Raw genomic sequence first — 19,150 nt, forward strand, 5'->3', positions numbered from 1 at the left:
TATAGGGAGCGAAGGATAGGACATATGGTATATATAGGGAGCGAAGGACAGGACATATGGTATATATAGGGAGCGAAGGACAGGACATATGGTATATATAGGGAGCGAAGGACAGGATATATGGTATATATAGGGAGCGAAGGACAGGATATATGGTATATATAGGGAGCGAAGGACAGGACATATGGTATATATAGGGAGCGAAGGACAGGACATATGGTATATATAGGGAGCGAAGGACAGGACATATGGTATATATAGGGAGCGAAGGACAGGACATATGGTATATATAGGGAGCGAAGGACAGGACATATGGTATATATAGGGAGCGAAGGACAGGACATATGGTATATATAGGGAGCGAAGGACAGGACATATGGTATATATAGGGAGCGAAGGACAGGATATATGGTATATATAGGGAGCGAAGGACAGGACATATGGTATATATAGGGAGCGAAGAACAGGACATATGGTATATATAGGGAGCGAAGGACAGGATATATGGTATATATAGGGAGCGAAGGACAGGACATATGGTATATATAGGGAGCGAAGGACAGGACATATGGTATATATAGGGAGCGAAGGACAGGATATATGGTATATATAGGGAGCGAAGGACAGGACATACGGTATATATAGGGAGCGAAGGACAGGACATATGGTATATATAGGGAGCGAAGGACAGGATATATGGTATATATAGGGAGCGAAGGACAGGACATATGGTATATATAGGGAGCGAAAGGACAGGACATACGATATATATAGGGAGCGAAGGACAGGACATATGGTATATATAGGGAGCGAAAGGACAGGACATACGATATATATAGGGAGCGAAGGACAGGATATATGGTATATATAGGGAGCGAAGGACAGGACATATGGTATATATAGGGAGCGAAAGGACAGGACATATGGTATATATAGGGAGCGAAGGACAGGATATATGGTATATATAGGGAGCGAAGGACAGGACATGTGGTATATATAGGGAGCGAAAGGACAGGACATATGGTATATATAGGGAGCGAAGGACAGGACATGTGGTATATATAGGGAGCGAAGGACAGGACATACGATATATATAGGGAGCGAAGGACAGGGCATATGGTATATATAGGGAGCGAAAGGACAGGACATATGGTATATATAGGGAGCGAAAGGACAGGACATGTGGGGCAGTAAAGTCCTGGCAGACTGAGAGAAATGTAAAATGTGCTGCAGCCATGATGGGGCTACTAGAAGCCGAAAAACTGATCAGACTCCAAGTATGAAGATTCTACAGCCAGAGAACAGACCCCGACCCCCCGGGACCGCACATGAGCACGCAGGTACCTGTAAGGACTGCGACACCGCCAGGGTGCAGCGTGACTGTCTATACACATGTCCTGATACATTGTAACAAACCCCAGGATTCATCGCTACTCCTATAACATGTCCCATAACAGCTCTCAGTAATTAACCCTGCGTGGACTGTGATACCAAACCTACCCGCAGCTCTGGATGTAACTAGAATATAAGATATAATGAAAGCATTGAATTGCATATGCAGCTCTGGAAGTGACTAGAGTATAAGATGTGATCCAGCACCAGAACTGTGAATGAAGCTGTAGAGGTGACTGCTGTACCAGACTGACATTACAACCATGAATGCAGATCTAGGTGTGACTGGAGTAGACAATATAAAGGAATAGAAGAGCAGGCAATGCAGCTGTGGGTGTGGATAAAGTAAAGGACATGATGAATGTGCAGAATGGTGAATGCAGCTCTGGAGGTGTCTGGATGGCTTATAAGACATGATAAAACAACAGAATTGTGCATGTAACACTAACGTCACAGGAGCACAGCTCTGGGTGTGACTAGAGTTTAAGAGTTAATAAAAGTGCAGAATTATGAATGCAGCTCTGGAGGTGTCTGAAGTCACCAGATAGTATACTGTGTAGATGTCTAAGACTGGTAATATAAATGTAAGGAAAATCATCCCATACATCTGCTACATCCCATAATCCCATCCATCACCTACATCTCATAGGAATCAGCAAGCATGAGAATAAGATGGCCGCTCACCTTTCCATTAGGACTGGCTTTCTTAAAGACTCTGCAGAGGAAGAGAAAAAGAATCTTATTAGACGGAGAATTCACAAATGTGGAGATTGTTAGAATGTGACACAACAAAGCTCACAGGTACACGGCTTGTCCTGCTCACAGCTTTGTTACAATTGTATCAGACTGGACAATGCTGTGAGCTAAACCAGATTGTGACGCTGAGTTCACACCAGCGCTTGCATTACATATGGGGATTCCGTTCCGGAAACCACTCGGACCCCATTATAGTCTATGGGGTCTGCGGGTTTCCAAAGGTATCTGCAGACTCCCCAAAAAGAAACCTGAACGCAGATGTGAATCCAGCCTTACATTGTAGCAAACCAGAAGACAGATTTGTGCGGATACTGTTGATGTGTTCACAGAGCATTGTCTAGACTGGATACAACTGTAACAACCCCTCAGCTGTGAGCAGGATGAGCTGTATACAGAGTGATGGAAACGTAAAGTTGTAGAACTTCTCCTTTATCCAGAGATGGAACTTCAATTACAAAGAACTGGAGATCCCCTTTAATGTCAGAGCCTGGAATGGGTAGGGGGCAGTAGAGGGTATATAGAGTGGTTTGTATATATGGTATATAGTGTGTATGTATAGTGTATATAGAAGATCAGGACTCTGTGTTACTGAGATTTCCACAATCTTAGAAAAGCCGATTATTTCTACTTCATCATATGGATATAAAGCTACACCAAATATATATATATATATATATATATATATATATATATATATATACAGTGAGAGCTGAGACAATCAGACTGAGACCCAACTAATGTGTTACTGGTACCCCAGAGGGCAACAGATGGTGGGGGGGGGTCCAGATGCCCCAAATCCAACACTAGGTCTGAGCAGCAGGAGCCGCCGCGTCAAATATTGGACAGATCGCAACAGATAAAGGCTCCGAGACTCAACAGATCAGACTACAGTAAATATATATATACTGTATATACTGTATACAAGATAGAATATAATGTATCAGAATATAATCTAAATATAACATAATATAATGTATCAGAATATAAAATATAGTGTAATATATAACAATGTAATACAATAATATAGAACATATCATAGAACATACTGTAGATACAATGTAACAATATATAACACAGTCACAGTATTCACATCACATGATATCTTACAATAAACTTGACCTTCTGGTCCCCTAAGTAGAGCTGACACCCCCCCACCCACCCCCGATTGGTTCTTAGGGTGTGAGGACTGTACCATAAGGAAAAGGGGGAGGGGGGGGCTGATATTTCACATCCTCACTTATTCCTAATATAAACTTGTAGATTACTGAGATTTCATCTGTCTCAACAACAAAAAATCATGAAACGTGACCCCTGCAGATTCACTTGCCGACCCCCCATCCCCCCTCATCCCCAGGGGTGGACCCGGTAATTACTTATCACCTCTCTTGTAAATGGTGTACAGTCCATGACACCTATAGAGCTATATATGTGACTACTCCCCCCATCATGTGTCTGGATAATTAGAGAGAGTGTTTCATTAGAGTCTCACACCCATTCACATGCTCAGGTCTGACCTCGACCTCCACATGATGGAAATAGAGCCAGCGCTGAGCATTCTGGGACGATTGATGGCGCTATTAGTTCGATGGAAGAGAAGAGGCAAGATATTGGGAGTCGTTGTATTCTATGGCGGCCTCGTGATGGATAGAGGAAGATTCCTATGGAGATCTGTCTGTGGCAGGGCTTAATAGTAATGCGGTCACAATATATAATGTAAGTCTATAGTATAAGTATAAATCACCAAAGTGGTTATTATCATATGAATAGAATGACAGGGCTACAGTGCAGACTGACACACAAGCAAAGCAGTGGCAGTATAGGTGGTCTGTACGTAGGTTGGACAACCTGACGCTGTCACTTTCTATAATGTAACCGCCATACCCATACATATAGTGGATGTATTACTGATGTCTGTCATACAGCGTGGCAAATCAGTTGGGTATAATGACATCACTCACTGCAGATCTCAGCCCCTCGCATTATATTCTTGTGACAGAGACTGATGAAGCTGAATTTTTGTTTTCGGTAAAATGCCCGTATTGTTACCCGGCCAGAATCCTGATGAGGTGTGATGTATCACCTGACCATGGAGCGCTCCATCCCCCGCTCTCCATCCTCATCGTGACATCACAGAGCTCAAAATTCAGTTAAAGGGCCAATAGCGCCAAACATGTAAAGGATTTATAAACACACAAACCCCAAACTGTGTTTCCCCTGTACTCTGTGTGCTTTCTCCTGCAGTTCCCTGTCCTAACACTAAGTGGAGCTGTTCTCTCTGCCCCTCTCCCAGCAGGAACTCTTAGCACAATCTCTCAGGTTTACATCAGTCATATTAACTCAATGAATATCCAAATTATAGGGAAAAAGTCAATACAGGGGATGGAGCAGCGCAACGGAAAAAGATGGGGAATGTACTAGAGATTAGTGCTCCAGCTGCACAGAGTATTTCAGGAGGGAAGAGTGCTAAATCATGGGCTGAGAGTTACTTGGTGGAAGTGAGTAAGCAGCACAGAGTATTTTAGGAGAGCATTGTACTGATCTGCTGAGAGGTCACACATTGAGAAATACATAAGGGGCACAGAGTATTTCAGGAGAGAAGAGGGATAAGAGTGGTAAAACAAGGAAAGGGAGAGAGCAGGTAACCAGCAGCACAGAGCATTTAAGGACAGCAGTACGCTGATGTTATAGGGGAGGTTACAGACAGAGTTGCATAGTGAAATGTGCAGAATCCCTGACAGCACAGAGTATTTCAGGAGAGGAGTGTGCTGATCTTATAGAGGAGGCCACAGACTGAGAGCTACACAGCAGATGAAGCAAGATCGCCAGCAGCACAGAGTGTTTCAGGAGAGAATTGCGCTAATCGTAGAGACCTAGTAATAAATGTAGGGTCCTCTCAGCAGCACAGAGTATTTCAGGAGTAGAGTGTATACGGTGTGGTCTCCCCTGAGCTCCTGGTAGCCCGGAGGTTAATGACGATTGCCGCTTCCATTCATTGAGTGCTCTGCCGGATTGTGTTGCTCGCCGGCCGCAGAGGATCGATGGCAGCGACATTGGCAGCCACAGCTGCTGCCCACAAACTGTCTGCACTCGAGATACGGATCAGGATTGTCCAGGGTGCAGTGTCGCCTCTCCACGTACAAGACTGCATCAATGTAGAGGAAAGCTGAAGTGCTCTGTGCTGCTGAAATAGCCCCCTCCCCAGTATAAACTCCCCATATCAGTCAATGCTGAGCAATGAAGGGGTTAAATAAACCCTCCCGGCCCCGCGCGGTGACAATCAGACCCTGCGTCTTCTCCGGTATCGGCGACGTCTGCAGGCTGCGGTATTTTGGATATTGAGACGTTTCATCCATTATGGATTTCTTCGCCCCTATGAGCACTGTGATATGCGAGACGCGGTAACGATACGATGTAGGCTGCGGGTGAGGGCGACAGCGAGCGGGTTAAGTAGTCGGCGCCCCCCGGGCTCCTGGTAGATTACCGCAGTCCTCGCTCAGTGAATGTCTTCTCCCTCCTCTATGGAGCGAGTGCTGTGAGACAGAAGTAATGGCGGTTATATAACCCGAATTATCCACAGACAGGGATCTACAAGGCACATCCATCCCGCACAGGCCGGCGGGGGCCACAGACACGAGAGCTGAGGGCCCCTACAAAAACTGCGGCTGGAGCCCGAGTCTGTGCTGTAAAAGAATAGGAATATAAAATCACTGCCATACCGTACCCAAATAACAGCAAAGGGCCATATTACATCTGAATGTGAAGATACTGTGCCCAAATAACAGCGCCAAACTGCTCGAGCAATAGGGCCGTATTACACCCGAATATTACCATATTGTACCCAAATAAAAGCGCCATACTGTGTCCAAATAATAAGGCCATATCACATAAAATATTGCCATACTATCACAAGCTAAAGACATTTATGAAATAGTTTCATCACACAAGATGGCGGTGCATGAGCAAATATTATACAATCACTGTAGATAGAAATAAGTAGAGACTGTTCTGCTATAAGACACACCATAGGAAGGTCAGTGATGGAATGGATATTACGGTTTTCCCACATCTCTAGTACCGTACCTTCTGATGGAGGTCACACTAAATAAATGTACAAGATCTACAGGGATCGCAACGTCTGACAACTACAGGCAAGGTCACTTATTCTGATACTACAGTAACTGGTGAAGAGGTAAAATATCTATATATAGTAACTGCAAGAATAACACCGTATACAGTGCAACCACCTGATTGAGTTTGATAAGAAATTACTTTCACTTTCATATAAAAAGTGACGACAAGTCTGTTCTTAGAGTCATCAAATCTGTTTGGACTCATAGGAATAGTATTATAGTAGTCATATTCTTGTACATAGGAGGTAGTATTATAGTAGTTATATTCTTGTATATAGGAGCAGTATTATAGTAGTTATATTCTTGTACATAGGAGTAGTATTATAGTAGTTATATTCTTGTACATAGGAGTAGTATTATAGTAGTTATATTCTTATACATAGGAGGTAGTATTATAGTAGTTATATTCTTGTACATAGGAGTAGTATTATAGTAGTTATATTCTTGTACATAGGAGTAGTATTATAGTAGTTATATTCTTGTACATAGGAGTAGTATTATAGTAGTTATATTCTTGTACATAGGAGTAGTATTATAGTAGTTATATTCTTGTACATAGGAGGTAGTATTATAGTAGTTATATTCTTATACATAGGAGGTAGTATTATAGTAGTTATATTCTTGTACATAGGAGGTAGTATTATAGTAGTTATATTCTTGTACATAGGAGGTAGTATTATAGTAGTTATATTCTTGTACATAGGAGGTAGTATTATAGTAGTTATATTCTTGTACATAGGAGTAGTATTATAGTAGTTATATTCTTGTACATAGGAGGTAGTATTATAGTAGTTATATTCTTATACATAGGAGGTAGTATTATAGTAGTTATATTCTTGTACATAGGAGGTAGTATTATAGTAGTTATATTCTTGTACATAGGAGGTAGTATTATAGTAGTTATATTCTTGTACATAGGAGTAGTATTATAGTAGTTATATTCTTGTACATAGGAGGTAGTATTATAGTAGTTATATTCTTGTACATAGGAGGTAGTATTATAGTAGTTATATTCTTATACATAGGGGGCAGTATTATAGTAGTTATATTCTTGTACATAGGAGTAGTATTATAGTAGTTATATTATTGTACATAGGAGTAGTATTATAGTAGTTATATTCTTGTACATAGGAGTAGTATTATAGTAGTTATACTCTTATACATAGGAGGTAGTATTATAGTAGTTATATTCTTGTACATAGGAGTAGTATTATAGTAGTTATATTCTTGTACATAGGAGGTAGTATTATAGTAGTTATATTCTTATACATAGGAGGTAGTATTATAGTAGTTATATTCTTGTACATAGGAGGTAGTATTATAGTAGTTATATTCTTGTACATAGGAGGTAGTATTATAGTAGTTATATTCTTGTACATAGGAGCAGTATTATAGTAGTTATATTCTTATACATAGGAGTAGTATTATAGTAGTTGTATTCTTGTACATAGGAGGTAGTATTATAGTAGTTATATTCTTATACATAGGAGGTAGTATTATAGTAGTTATATTCTTGTACATAGGAGTAGTATTATAGCTGTTATATGCGGCAGTATTATAGCTGTTACATGGGGCAGTATTATAGTAGTCACATGGGGGCAGTATTATAGTAGTTACATGGGGGCAGTATTATAGTAGTTACATGGGGCAGTATTATAGTAGTTACATGGGGGCAGTATTATAGTTGTTACATGGGGGCAGTATTATAGTTGTTACATGGGGCAGTATTATAGTAGTTACATGGGGCAGTATTATAGCTGTTACATGGGGCAGTATTATAGTTGTTACATGGGGCAGTATTATAGTAGTTACATGGGGCAGTATTATAGTAGTTACATGGGGCAGTATTATAGTTGTTACATGGGGCAGTATTATAGTAGTTACATGGGGCAGTATTATAGTTGTTACATGGGGCAGTATTATAGTAGTTACATGGGGCAGTATTATAGCTGTTACATGGGGCAGTATTATAGTTGTTACATGGGGCAGTATTATAGTAGTTACATGGGGCAGTATTATAGTAGTTACATGGGGCAGTATTATAGTTGTTACATGGGGCAGTATTATAGTAGTTACATGGGGCAGTATTATAGCTGTTACATGGGGCAGTATTATAGTTGTTACACGGGGCAGTTTTATAGTTGTTACACGGGGCAGTTTTATAGTTGTTACATGGGGCATTATTATAGTTGTTACATGGGGCAGTATTATAGTAGTTACATGGGGCAGTATTATAGCTGTTACATGGGGCATTATTATAGTTGTTACATGGGGCAGTATTATAGTAGTTACATGGGGCAGTTTTATAGTTGTTACACGGGGCAGTTTTATAGTTGTTACACGGGGCAGTTTTATAGTTGTTACACGGGGCAGTTTTATAGTTGTTACACGGGGCATTATTATAGTTGTTACATGGGGCAGTATTATAGTAGTTACATGGGGCAGTATTATAGCTGTTACGTGGGGCAGTATTATAGCTGTTACGTGGGGCAGTATTATAGCTGTTACGTGGGGCAGTATTATAGTAGTTACGTGGGGCAGTATTATAGTAGTTACTTGGGGCAGTATTATAGTAGTTACATGGGGCAGTATTATAGTAGTTACATGGGGCAGTATTATAGCTGTTACATGGGGCAGTATTATAGTAGTTACATGGGGCAGTATTATAGCTGTTACATGGGGCAGTATTATAGTAGTTACATGGGGCAGTATTATAGCTGTTACATGGGGCAGTATTATAGTAGTTACATGGGGCAGTATTATAGTAGTTACATGGGGCAGTATTATAGTAGTTACATGGGGCAGTATTATAGTTGTTACATGGGGGCAGTATTATAGTTGTTACATGGGGCAGTATTATAGCTGTTACATGGGGCAGTATTATAGCTGTTACATGGGGCAGTATTATAGTTGTTACATGGGGCAGTATTATAGTAGTTACATGGGGCAGTATTATAGTAGTTACATGGGGCAGTATTATAGTAGTTACATGGGGTATTATTATAGTTGTTACATGGGGCAGTATTATAGTAGTTACATGGGGCAGTATTATAGTAGTTACATGGGGGCAGTATTATAGCTGTTACATGGGGCAGTATTATAGTAGTTACATGGGGCAGTATTATAGTAGTTACATGGGGGCAGTATTATAGCTGTTACATGGGGGCAGTATTATAGTAGTTACATGGGGCAGTATTATAGTAGTTACATGGGGCAGTATTATAGTAGTTACATGGGGCAGTATTATAGTAGTTACATGGGGCAGTATTATAGTAGTTACATGGGGCAGTATTATAGTAGTTACATGGGGCAGTATTATAGTAGTTACATGGGGGCAGTATTATAGTAGTTATATTTTGTTCTATTACACTGGTTTTATTCGCAAGTGATTTTATTCATAGAATATTATTTATAAGAACATGAGATTCTGTAGAAGTAGCAGAAAGGATGTTTTGTACAGATCTGATGTCCGGGCAGTTTTCCAGCTTTGGGAGAATTACATGTAAGCTGTGGATCTAATTAATATCAATATCCGCACATTACTGTGACTTTAATGCGTCTCTGTAGATTTGATACCAAAAAAGTAACAAGTGAAATCTCCATTAATAACCCTGTGATCGTCGTTCTTAGCATTTCCTATCGTCCTTTGTCACAATGTGGCTGATGAGAATGTGTATACGGGCCCTATAGAATGTATATACTGTCCTTTATCTCCCTGACTACTTACCTGACACCCGCTGACAACACTCAGTTACCTTCTCTATTACTATGGAGCTCCATCCAGCGTCACTCTCATTACAGTTACTGACTCCCCTTGGCTCCCCCGGGCCCTTCTCCTCTCCCTGGCGCTGCAGATTGGAGATGACACCTTTACATTGCAGACCCCGGGGGCTACGATGTGATCTCAGGGGCTTCAGGCTGATATAAGGTTCATATTGGGGAGGAGGTCTAAGGAATTCAGTGAGAATCTGTGAGCCATAAGGGTAAGTCGTCCTGTAAGTGTCCTCGGGGCTGTCACCCTCCTGGGGCAGGTAGAGCAGGTAGCCGTCATCTGTCCTGGCCCGTCTATTATCTGCCATTCCTCCAGGCTGGCGCCAGGGCTGCCCATCCTCCGCTATATGCTCATATACGTATCCAGCCCCTATTCCCAGCATTGATTTTTCTGCATCTGTCAGCAAGTCCTGCAGACTGTATACAAGGGGAATACAGGAAGCCGTATACTCCTCATACCAGCGGACACATTGTGGGGTGGTATTATGGGTGGGGGTCAGTTTCTCGGGGATCTCATTTCATATGGAAGTCTGAAAATTAGTAATCCAGAGTGACATGTATTGAGCTTGCAGTATTATGTATGGGAGCTGTATGACGGTATTATGAGGCAAGTATATGGTAATATTATCTAGTCACTATATGGCGGTTTTATGTGAGTGCTTTGAAATGGGTATGACATGGAGCTTGCATATTACAGTATATGGCAGTATGATGTGACCTGATTATGGACCTCTTGTCTTGGCACTATATGGAAGTATTATGTTGGCTCTTTATAACGGTATTATTCTGAGCCTGTATATTGTAGTATTTAATGTGTGAGATACAGATTTATGGTGTGCAGTGAAGATGGCCGTCATCTGTTACCCTGTGGAGGGAGCCACATCCGCACTGGGGGTTTCCTCCTAATATCTTATGGGTATTTTGGGGGTCACAGATGGACTGGGGTCAGAGTCATTTATATACTGTATCCTCTAGGACTTCTATGAGGTCACCCCTACAACACATTGATGGATTGGTGACCTCCGATTCCTTCACTGGTGACCTCCGTGCGTCTTCGCTTTTCCTCCTTTATAGACGGTGATCTTATAAAGGATATTACCGGAGGATCACGACCTTAGCGGAGGATATCCAATCCAATATCAGTCGAGGATCTCGCAATCTTCACGACTTGTGTTTCATATCATTGATTGTCCACACGGAGACCACGACGCCCTGACTCACCATAAGATTCGCGCACTGGCTTATCGCCGGAGCGTCACATCAGTCAATTAAGATTGTGATCATTGGACACCTCCAAGCTCCGCCGGCCCTGACTCATTCCCACATGGAGAAGGTGTCGAGCGCTTTTCCTCGGGCTCCCTCCTCATTATTCATCCCTCTGAGCTGTGCTATGTGAAGCTGACACTTATAAGAACCTTATAAAACGTATCAAAAAGCTATAAGCAAGATTTCCATCATAAACTTATCTTACAATGACATCATCGGTGCTCTTCTCCTGTCTGGAACCTATAGATTGGCTCATGAATAGAATGCCAGCACTGCAGTAAAGACTGACACGTAGACATGACAGTGGAAACTAATACCTGAAATCTATAGAACCATAGAAATGATATCATTTCAGGACACAAGAATCCCCCGATGAGCCCCCCATTGGCCTTTTATGTTTGTCAACCCGTCTGCAGTCATTATATTCTACAGTCAGAAGATATTTTTCCAGATTTCCTTAGTCCAATACGTCTGATCCTGAGCCTTCGGTCCATTAATCTGCTCAATAAACATCCGGCCCATTGATCGGCCATGTCGGCAGATGTCGCCACCTCTTTATCCTCATTGACTTTTGCATCTGTCAATGTCTCGTTCAGATTCTGGGCCATAAAAACGTGTCAATCGAGCGTTGACAACTGACGGACGGCCGACCCTGGGGATCTACGGGAGGTGAGGGCCTGGGGGGTTTTAAGGTTGAAGGAATTCAATGGTCAAATTGGCTGAAAATAAAGCTGATATACCATCTGTTACCACTAGAGGGCAGCGCTCACCAAGCTCCTCCCACTGTAACCCTGAGGCATGATGGGAGTCCTTATAAAGCCATTTTACACATAATTTATGTAAAATATCTATCACATGCCGCACAATAATGTTCAGAGCACAAATTCTGTTAATATCAAGAGTTAACAATGTTGCCCTTTAAAGGGTGTGTATATTTTTGCACCAAATGGATACTTTTATGTTTCAAATTCTATAGGTCTCCAAACCTTTGTGTAGTCTTATCCTTCATTTTACCTTCTTATAGAAAGCCTGGGTCAAAGGGAAGTAAGTAAATCGCGAGTGCAGGGTTAGACGAAGCGCCGCACGTAACCGCCAAGACACATAGCTCTGCATAGGAGCTGTATACACAATACGAGTTTTAATAAAATGCACAATGGAGAGTTGCGAGGTTTCACTATTCACCCCCGGCCCTGTCCGTATCTCGCCATATCTTGTGAGCGTGTCTATGTGTCTGTGTCACGGGCAGGGAATCGCTGTTACATGTTCAGTCTGTTCCGGACAGTCTCCTCACGCCCGCCAGTCTGCTTGTCAACATTTGTTACCGTCACTTTGCACGCCGCGCTGTATCTGTGAAATCTCTGCTTTTATCTTATGCACCAAAATGCAAGATCAGCAATGATAGAACGGCTACGGGCTACGGCTACGGCCACGGGCTACGACTTAAAGGGCCCCCTACAGGCCATGCATGCATCCGCCGCACCAAGGGGCGTAGATTCTCCATCACTATTGTCATCACCGAGTCTGGACATATCCATGACAGCAGAGGTGAGTGTCCCAAAATTTAGCAATTTCCGAAGGAGCCGGATTTGCTCCTTGAAGACAATGGAAATCTTTATTGTGTTAGTAAAGACACAAACCTCTCAAGTGACTGATGGCAGTGCCACGATGAGTGCCAGACACAGGAACAGACACTGCAGCCATTGTACAGGACCCACAGCAATGCCAGGACAAGTGCCAGTCACAAGAAACGTTACAAGTGTGATGAAATATATATAATAGCGCCATTATACATGTCAGTGGTGCAGCTGTGGAGGAGCCCATAGCAGTGCCCCACACAGGAGCTTGTGAAGTCCCTTCCTTGTGGGCATCTATGGGACCCATGATCGTTCCATGGCACATGCCAGACATAGGAGCACTGGACCTATCATAGGGACCCATAACAGTACCATGGCACATGCCAGACATAGGAACATTGGACTCATAACAGTACCATGCACATGCCAGACACAGGAACATTGGACCCTTATATGGACCCATAACAGTACCATGCACATGCCAGACACAGGAACATTGGACCCTTATATGGACCCATAACAGTACCATGGCACATGCCAGACACAGGAACATTGGACCCTTATATGGACCCATAACAGTACCATGGCACATGCCAGACACAGGAACATTGTACCCTTACATGGACCCATAACAGTACCATGGCACATGCCAGACATAGGAGCACTGGACCTATCATAGGGACCCATAACAGTACCATGGCACATGCCAGACATAGGAACATTGGACTCATAACAGTACCATGCACATGCCAGACACAGGAACATTGGACCCTTATATGGACCCATAACAGTACCATGGCACATGCCAGACACAGGAACATTGGACCCTTATATGGACCCATAACAGTACCATGCACATGCCAGACACAGGAACATTGGACCCTTATATGGACCCATAACAGTACCATGCACATGCCAGACACAGGAACATTGGACCCTTATATGGACCCATAACAGTACCATGGCACATGCCAGACACAGGAACATTGGACCCTTATATGGACCCATAACAGTACCATGGCACATGCCAGACACAGGAACATTGGACCCTTACATGGACCCATAACAGTACCATGGCACATGCCAGACATAGGAGCACTGGACCTATCATAGGGACCCATAACAGTACCATGGCACATGCCAGACATAGGAACATTGGACTCATAACAGTACCATGCACATGCCAGACACAGGAACATTGGACCCTTATATGGACCCATAACAGTACCATGGCACATGCCAGACACAGGAACATTGGACCCTTATATGGACCCATAACAGTACCATGCACATGCCAGACACAGGAACATTGGACCCTTATATGGACCCATAACAGTACCATGCACATGCCAGACACAGGAACATTGGACCCTTATATGGACCCATAACAGTACCATGGCACATGCCAGACACAGGAACATTGGACCCTTATATGGACCCATAACAGTACCATGGCACATGCCAGACACAGGAACATTGGACCCTTATATGGACCCATAACAGTACCATGGCACATGCCAGACACAGGAACATTGGACCCTTACATGGACCCATAACAGTACCATGGCACATGCCAGACATAGGAACATTGGACCCTTACATGAACCCATAGCAGTACCATCGCACATGCCAGACACAGGAAAATTGGACCTTTACGTAGACCCATAACAGTACCATGGCACATGCCAGACACAGGAACATTGGACCCTTATATGGACCCATAACAGTACCATGGCACACTCCAGACATAGGAGCACTGGACCTATCATAGGAACCCATAACTTGTTCCCTTCCCGAACAATGGGAGTAACTACCTTGTACTGGAGTACTGGACTTCTGAAGGGACTTCTAGCAGTTCCATGGCACAAGACAGACTCAATATTATTGAACCCTTGATGGGACCCATGGCAGTACCATGAACAATAACCTGCCTGAACTCTAGAGTCCCTTTCTTATAGGAGGTGATGTGACCCATGAGACAGTGCCAAGGCACATGCCAGACATAGGAACATTGGACTCTTGATAGGACCCATAGCAGTGCCATGAACAAAAATCAACCTGAACACAAGAACTGGAACAGTAACCTGCCCAAATCCCTGTGGGGGTCTACAGCACCCATGGCAGTACCTTGGCACATATAAGGTACTTACACAAGCCCAGGTTTCCCTTTCCTTCAGGTGTATCATGGAGCTTCTGCTTCCTAATATGTATTCCTGCCTGCCCCCCTCCATGCTATCCATAGGAATGTTATCTGTATACATGACAGATGAGTGCTTGGGTCCTCTTAGTACCCCGGATTTGATGTTCAGCGCCCCCTAGAGTTACATAGGTCATACACCACAGCAGCATTGCAGCAGATGGCCCTGGTGCCTCCCTGACTCCCTGTGCAGGGTTAGGTTCCCAGTAATTGCTTTACATGGCGGCTCCTCGCGCTGTTTTGCTTGGCTCGCGCCTCTGTTTATACACTCGGCATTAAATACTTTATTCTTGGAATGTTCCACAAGCAAAATTCTCCCAACTCGACGGAATATCTAAATAATCAAAAAGTCTATTGTCTCTGTCCGGGAGAAGCGCGGATAATAAAATCTGAAGTTGCGCATCCCCGATTCTGAGCAGACGTTTCATCTAATCCAATACTACACATGTGATGACACTGCTGGCTGATATCAGAGAACACAAGCTTGTCAGACACAGACCCAAGGCGTAAAGCAAGATCTATCAAAATGGAACATATGACTGGTATCCCTGACCTTGTAAATATAAGTAGGAGTCAAAGGGAGTCAAAAACTTCTCCTCTCCTCTCTCTGGGTTTAAAAGTTTCCCTAATCTCAAGTACAAAGTTAGGAAAATTCCCTGCAGGGTTGTGAGGACGAGAATCCGCCATTACTGAAGAGCTACGTCCTTAGCCTGCATGAAAGTGTATACATGTAAGACACAAAATATCACAAAGTAACAAATCGAGACCGAGCCGAGCGATAAATAAACTTCTAATGTGACAGACCTGGAGCCACATACAGCAATATAATCCGAGCTGTCATATCTGATCTGCTGCCGCACGACCTCCGAGCCAATCCTGCACAGAACACGCTATTATAATAATTCCTCCATGACAGAGCAAAACTAAACATCCCATAAAACAGAGCGCAGAGCGTCAGAACCACAGCCATTAATTCCACCGCAATGTAGTGCCAAGTGACCTCGTGTCACCATGTTCTCCTGCAGCATCACCGAGATGTCATTATATCAAGCGCGGAGAGAAAGATAATAAAAGTCATTTATAAAACACAAAGAAGAGATAATTGGACATAATTTCAGAAAGTCATAAAAGTATAACTACTATAATACTGCTCCTATGTACAAGAATATAACTACTATAATACTGCTCCTATGTACAAGAATATAACTACTATAATACTACTCCTATGTACAAGAATATAACTACTATAATACTGCTCCTATGTACAAGAATATAACTACTATAATACTACTCCTATGTACAAGAATATACCTACTATAATACTACTCCAATGTACAAGAATATAACTACTATAATACTACTCCTATGTACAAGAATATAACTACTATAATACTACTCCTATGTACAAGAATATAACTACTATAATACTGCTCCTATGTACAAGAATATAACTACTATAATACTACTCCTATGTACAAGAATATAACTACTATAATACTACTCCTATGTACAAGAATATAACTACTATAATACTACTCCTATGTACAAGAATATAACTACTATAATACTACTCCTATGTACAAGAATATAACTACTATAATACTGCTCCTATGTACAAGAATATAACTACTATAATACTACTCCTATGTACAAGAATATAACTACTATAATACTACTCCTATGTACAAGAATATAACTACTATAATACTGCAACTATGTACAAGAATATAACTACTATAATACTACTCCTATGTACAAGAATATAACTACTATAATACTACCTCCTATGTACAAGAATATAACTACTATAATACTGCTCCTATGTACAAGAATATAACTACTATAATACTGCCCTTATGTGCAAGAATATAACTACTATAATACTACTCCTAGGTACAAGAATATAACAACTATAATACTACTCCTATGTACAAGAATATAACTACTATAATACTACCTCCTATGTACAAGAATATAACTACTATAATACTACCTCCTATGTACAAGAACATAACTACTATAATACTACTCCTATGTACAAGAATATAACTACTATAATACTACCTCCTATGTACAAGAATATAACTACTATAATACTACTCCTATGTACAAGAATATAACTACTATAATACTACCTCCTATGTACAAGAATATAACTACTATAATACTACTGCTATGTACAGGAATATAACTACTATAATACTGCTCCTATGTACAAGAATATAACTACTATAATACTGCTCCTATGTACAAGAATATAACTACTACAATACTGCTCCTATGTACAAGAATATAACTACTATAATACTGCTCCTATGTACAAGAATATAACTACTATAATACTACTCCTATGTACAAGAATATAACTACTATACTACTACTCCTATGTACAAGAATATAACTACTATAATACTGCTCCTATGTACAAGAATATAACTACTATAATACTACTCCTATGTACAAGAATATAACTACTATACTACTACTCCTATGTACAAGAATATAACTACTATAATACTACCTCCTATGTATAAGAATATAACTACTATAATACTGCCCCCTATATACAAGAATATAACTACTATAATACTACTCCTATGTACAAGAATATAACTACTATAATACTACTCCTATGTACAAGAATATAACTACTATAATACTGCTCCTATGTACAAGAATATAACTACTATAATACTGCTCCTATGTACAAGAATATAACTACTATAATACTGCTCCTATGTACAAGAATATAACTACTATAATACTGCTCCTATGTACAAGAATATAACTACTATAATACTACTCCTATGTACAAGAATATAACTACTATAATACTACTCCTATGTACAAGAATATAACTACTATAATACTGCTTCTAATATACTATAGATAACAATAACAATAAGGCTGAGGGCCTTCGGAGTCCAGGGGACACTTCTTAGGGCCTTCTTCAACTCTGTGGTTGCTTCAGCCATCTTTTTCGGTGTGGCCTGCTGGGGAAGCAGTATATCAACCAGGGACAGAAATAGACTTGACAGGCTGATCAGGAGGGCCAGCTCTGTCCTGGGGAGCCCCCTGGACCTAGTACAGGTGGTGGGTAACAGAAGGATACTGTCTGTGGTGACCTCCATGCGGGGGAACAAATCCCACCCCATGTATGGGACCCTGATGGGACTTGGCAGCACTGTAAGTGACCGTCTGCTTCACCCCAAGTGTGAGAAGGAGCTATTGCAAGTCCTTCCTTCCAACCGCGATCAGGCTGTATAATCTACATCAGACCAAACGAAGAGCACTCCGCACAGAGAACTAATGATTATGAGGATGACCATGAGGTCTTCCTCTTTCTCTTCTGTTTTTCCTTAGCTGCCAAGGACTCCTAGTATATCTTCTCTTCTCAGCTTATCTGTGTCTACGTCTGTAACATATTACTCTGTATTATCCTGTATCTGTATTACTATGCTGCTGTAACACGCTGAAATTTCCCCAAGGTGGGACTATTAAAGGATTATCTTATCTTATCTTATCTTAATATATAGCGCAGAGTGTTACAGTATTACATATATCCTGATACTTCGTCCACTTCACTGCTGACATATTGTACACTCTCTTAGATCTGTCCTCTTGGCAGACACTGCTGGTAACAGCCATAGAGTAAACATTGGCGCAGATGTTGATATTTGCACTTGGCGGTAGAATAGCTGTAATATTTCTAATGATCGCCCTTTAGTGCAAGCTCAGTGATGCACAGACATATCCTTTACACTGGAGAGAGTGGTCACCAACTGAGGGACACCAACATAGCCCTTGGAGCAGCGCTCTTCTGCTGAGCATATAATCCTGAGAGACATTGCAAACACTTTGCTTTACTTGTAGTGCATTGTTCATTTAAAGGGCTTGTCCATCTATAATCCCTATTGTGATAAGTAATGTATGTACACAGTGACTGCACCAGCAGAATAGTGAGCGCAGCTCTGGAGTATAATACAGGATAAGTAATGTAATGTATGTACACAGTGACTGCACCAGCAGAATAGTGAGCGCAGCTCTGGAGTATAATACAGGAT

The 19,150-nt window shown here is 41.6% G+C and overlaps 1 protein-coding gene across 5 annotated transcripts in view; it reads right to left on the reverse strand.

The window, feature by feature from the left end:
* LOC142196119 (beta-arrestin-1) overlaps window positions 1-19,150 on the reverse strand; it is a 125,179-nt gene that overhangs the window by 45,693 nt on the left and 60,336 nt on the right. For all 5 annotated transcript variants that reach the window (XM_075266345.1, XM_075266343.1, XM_075266341.1 and 2 more), the window contains exon 2: window positions 2,077-2,107. In XM_075266345.1, coding sequence (XP_075122446.1) covers window positions 2,077-2,107 — 31 coding nt within the window. The remainder of the gene's footprint in view (window positions 1-2,076; window positions 2,108-19,150) is intronic.

This window comes from Leptodactylus fuscus, chromosome 2 (assembly GCF_031893055.1).
Source record: "Leptodactylus fuscus isolate aLepFus1 chromosome 2, aLepFus1.hap2, whole genome shotgun sequence".
Lineage (NCBI taxonomy): Eukaryota > Metazoa > Chordata > Amphibia > Anura > Leptodactylidae > Leptodactylus > Leptodactylus fuscus.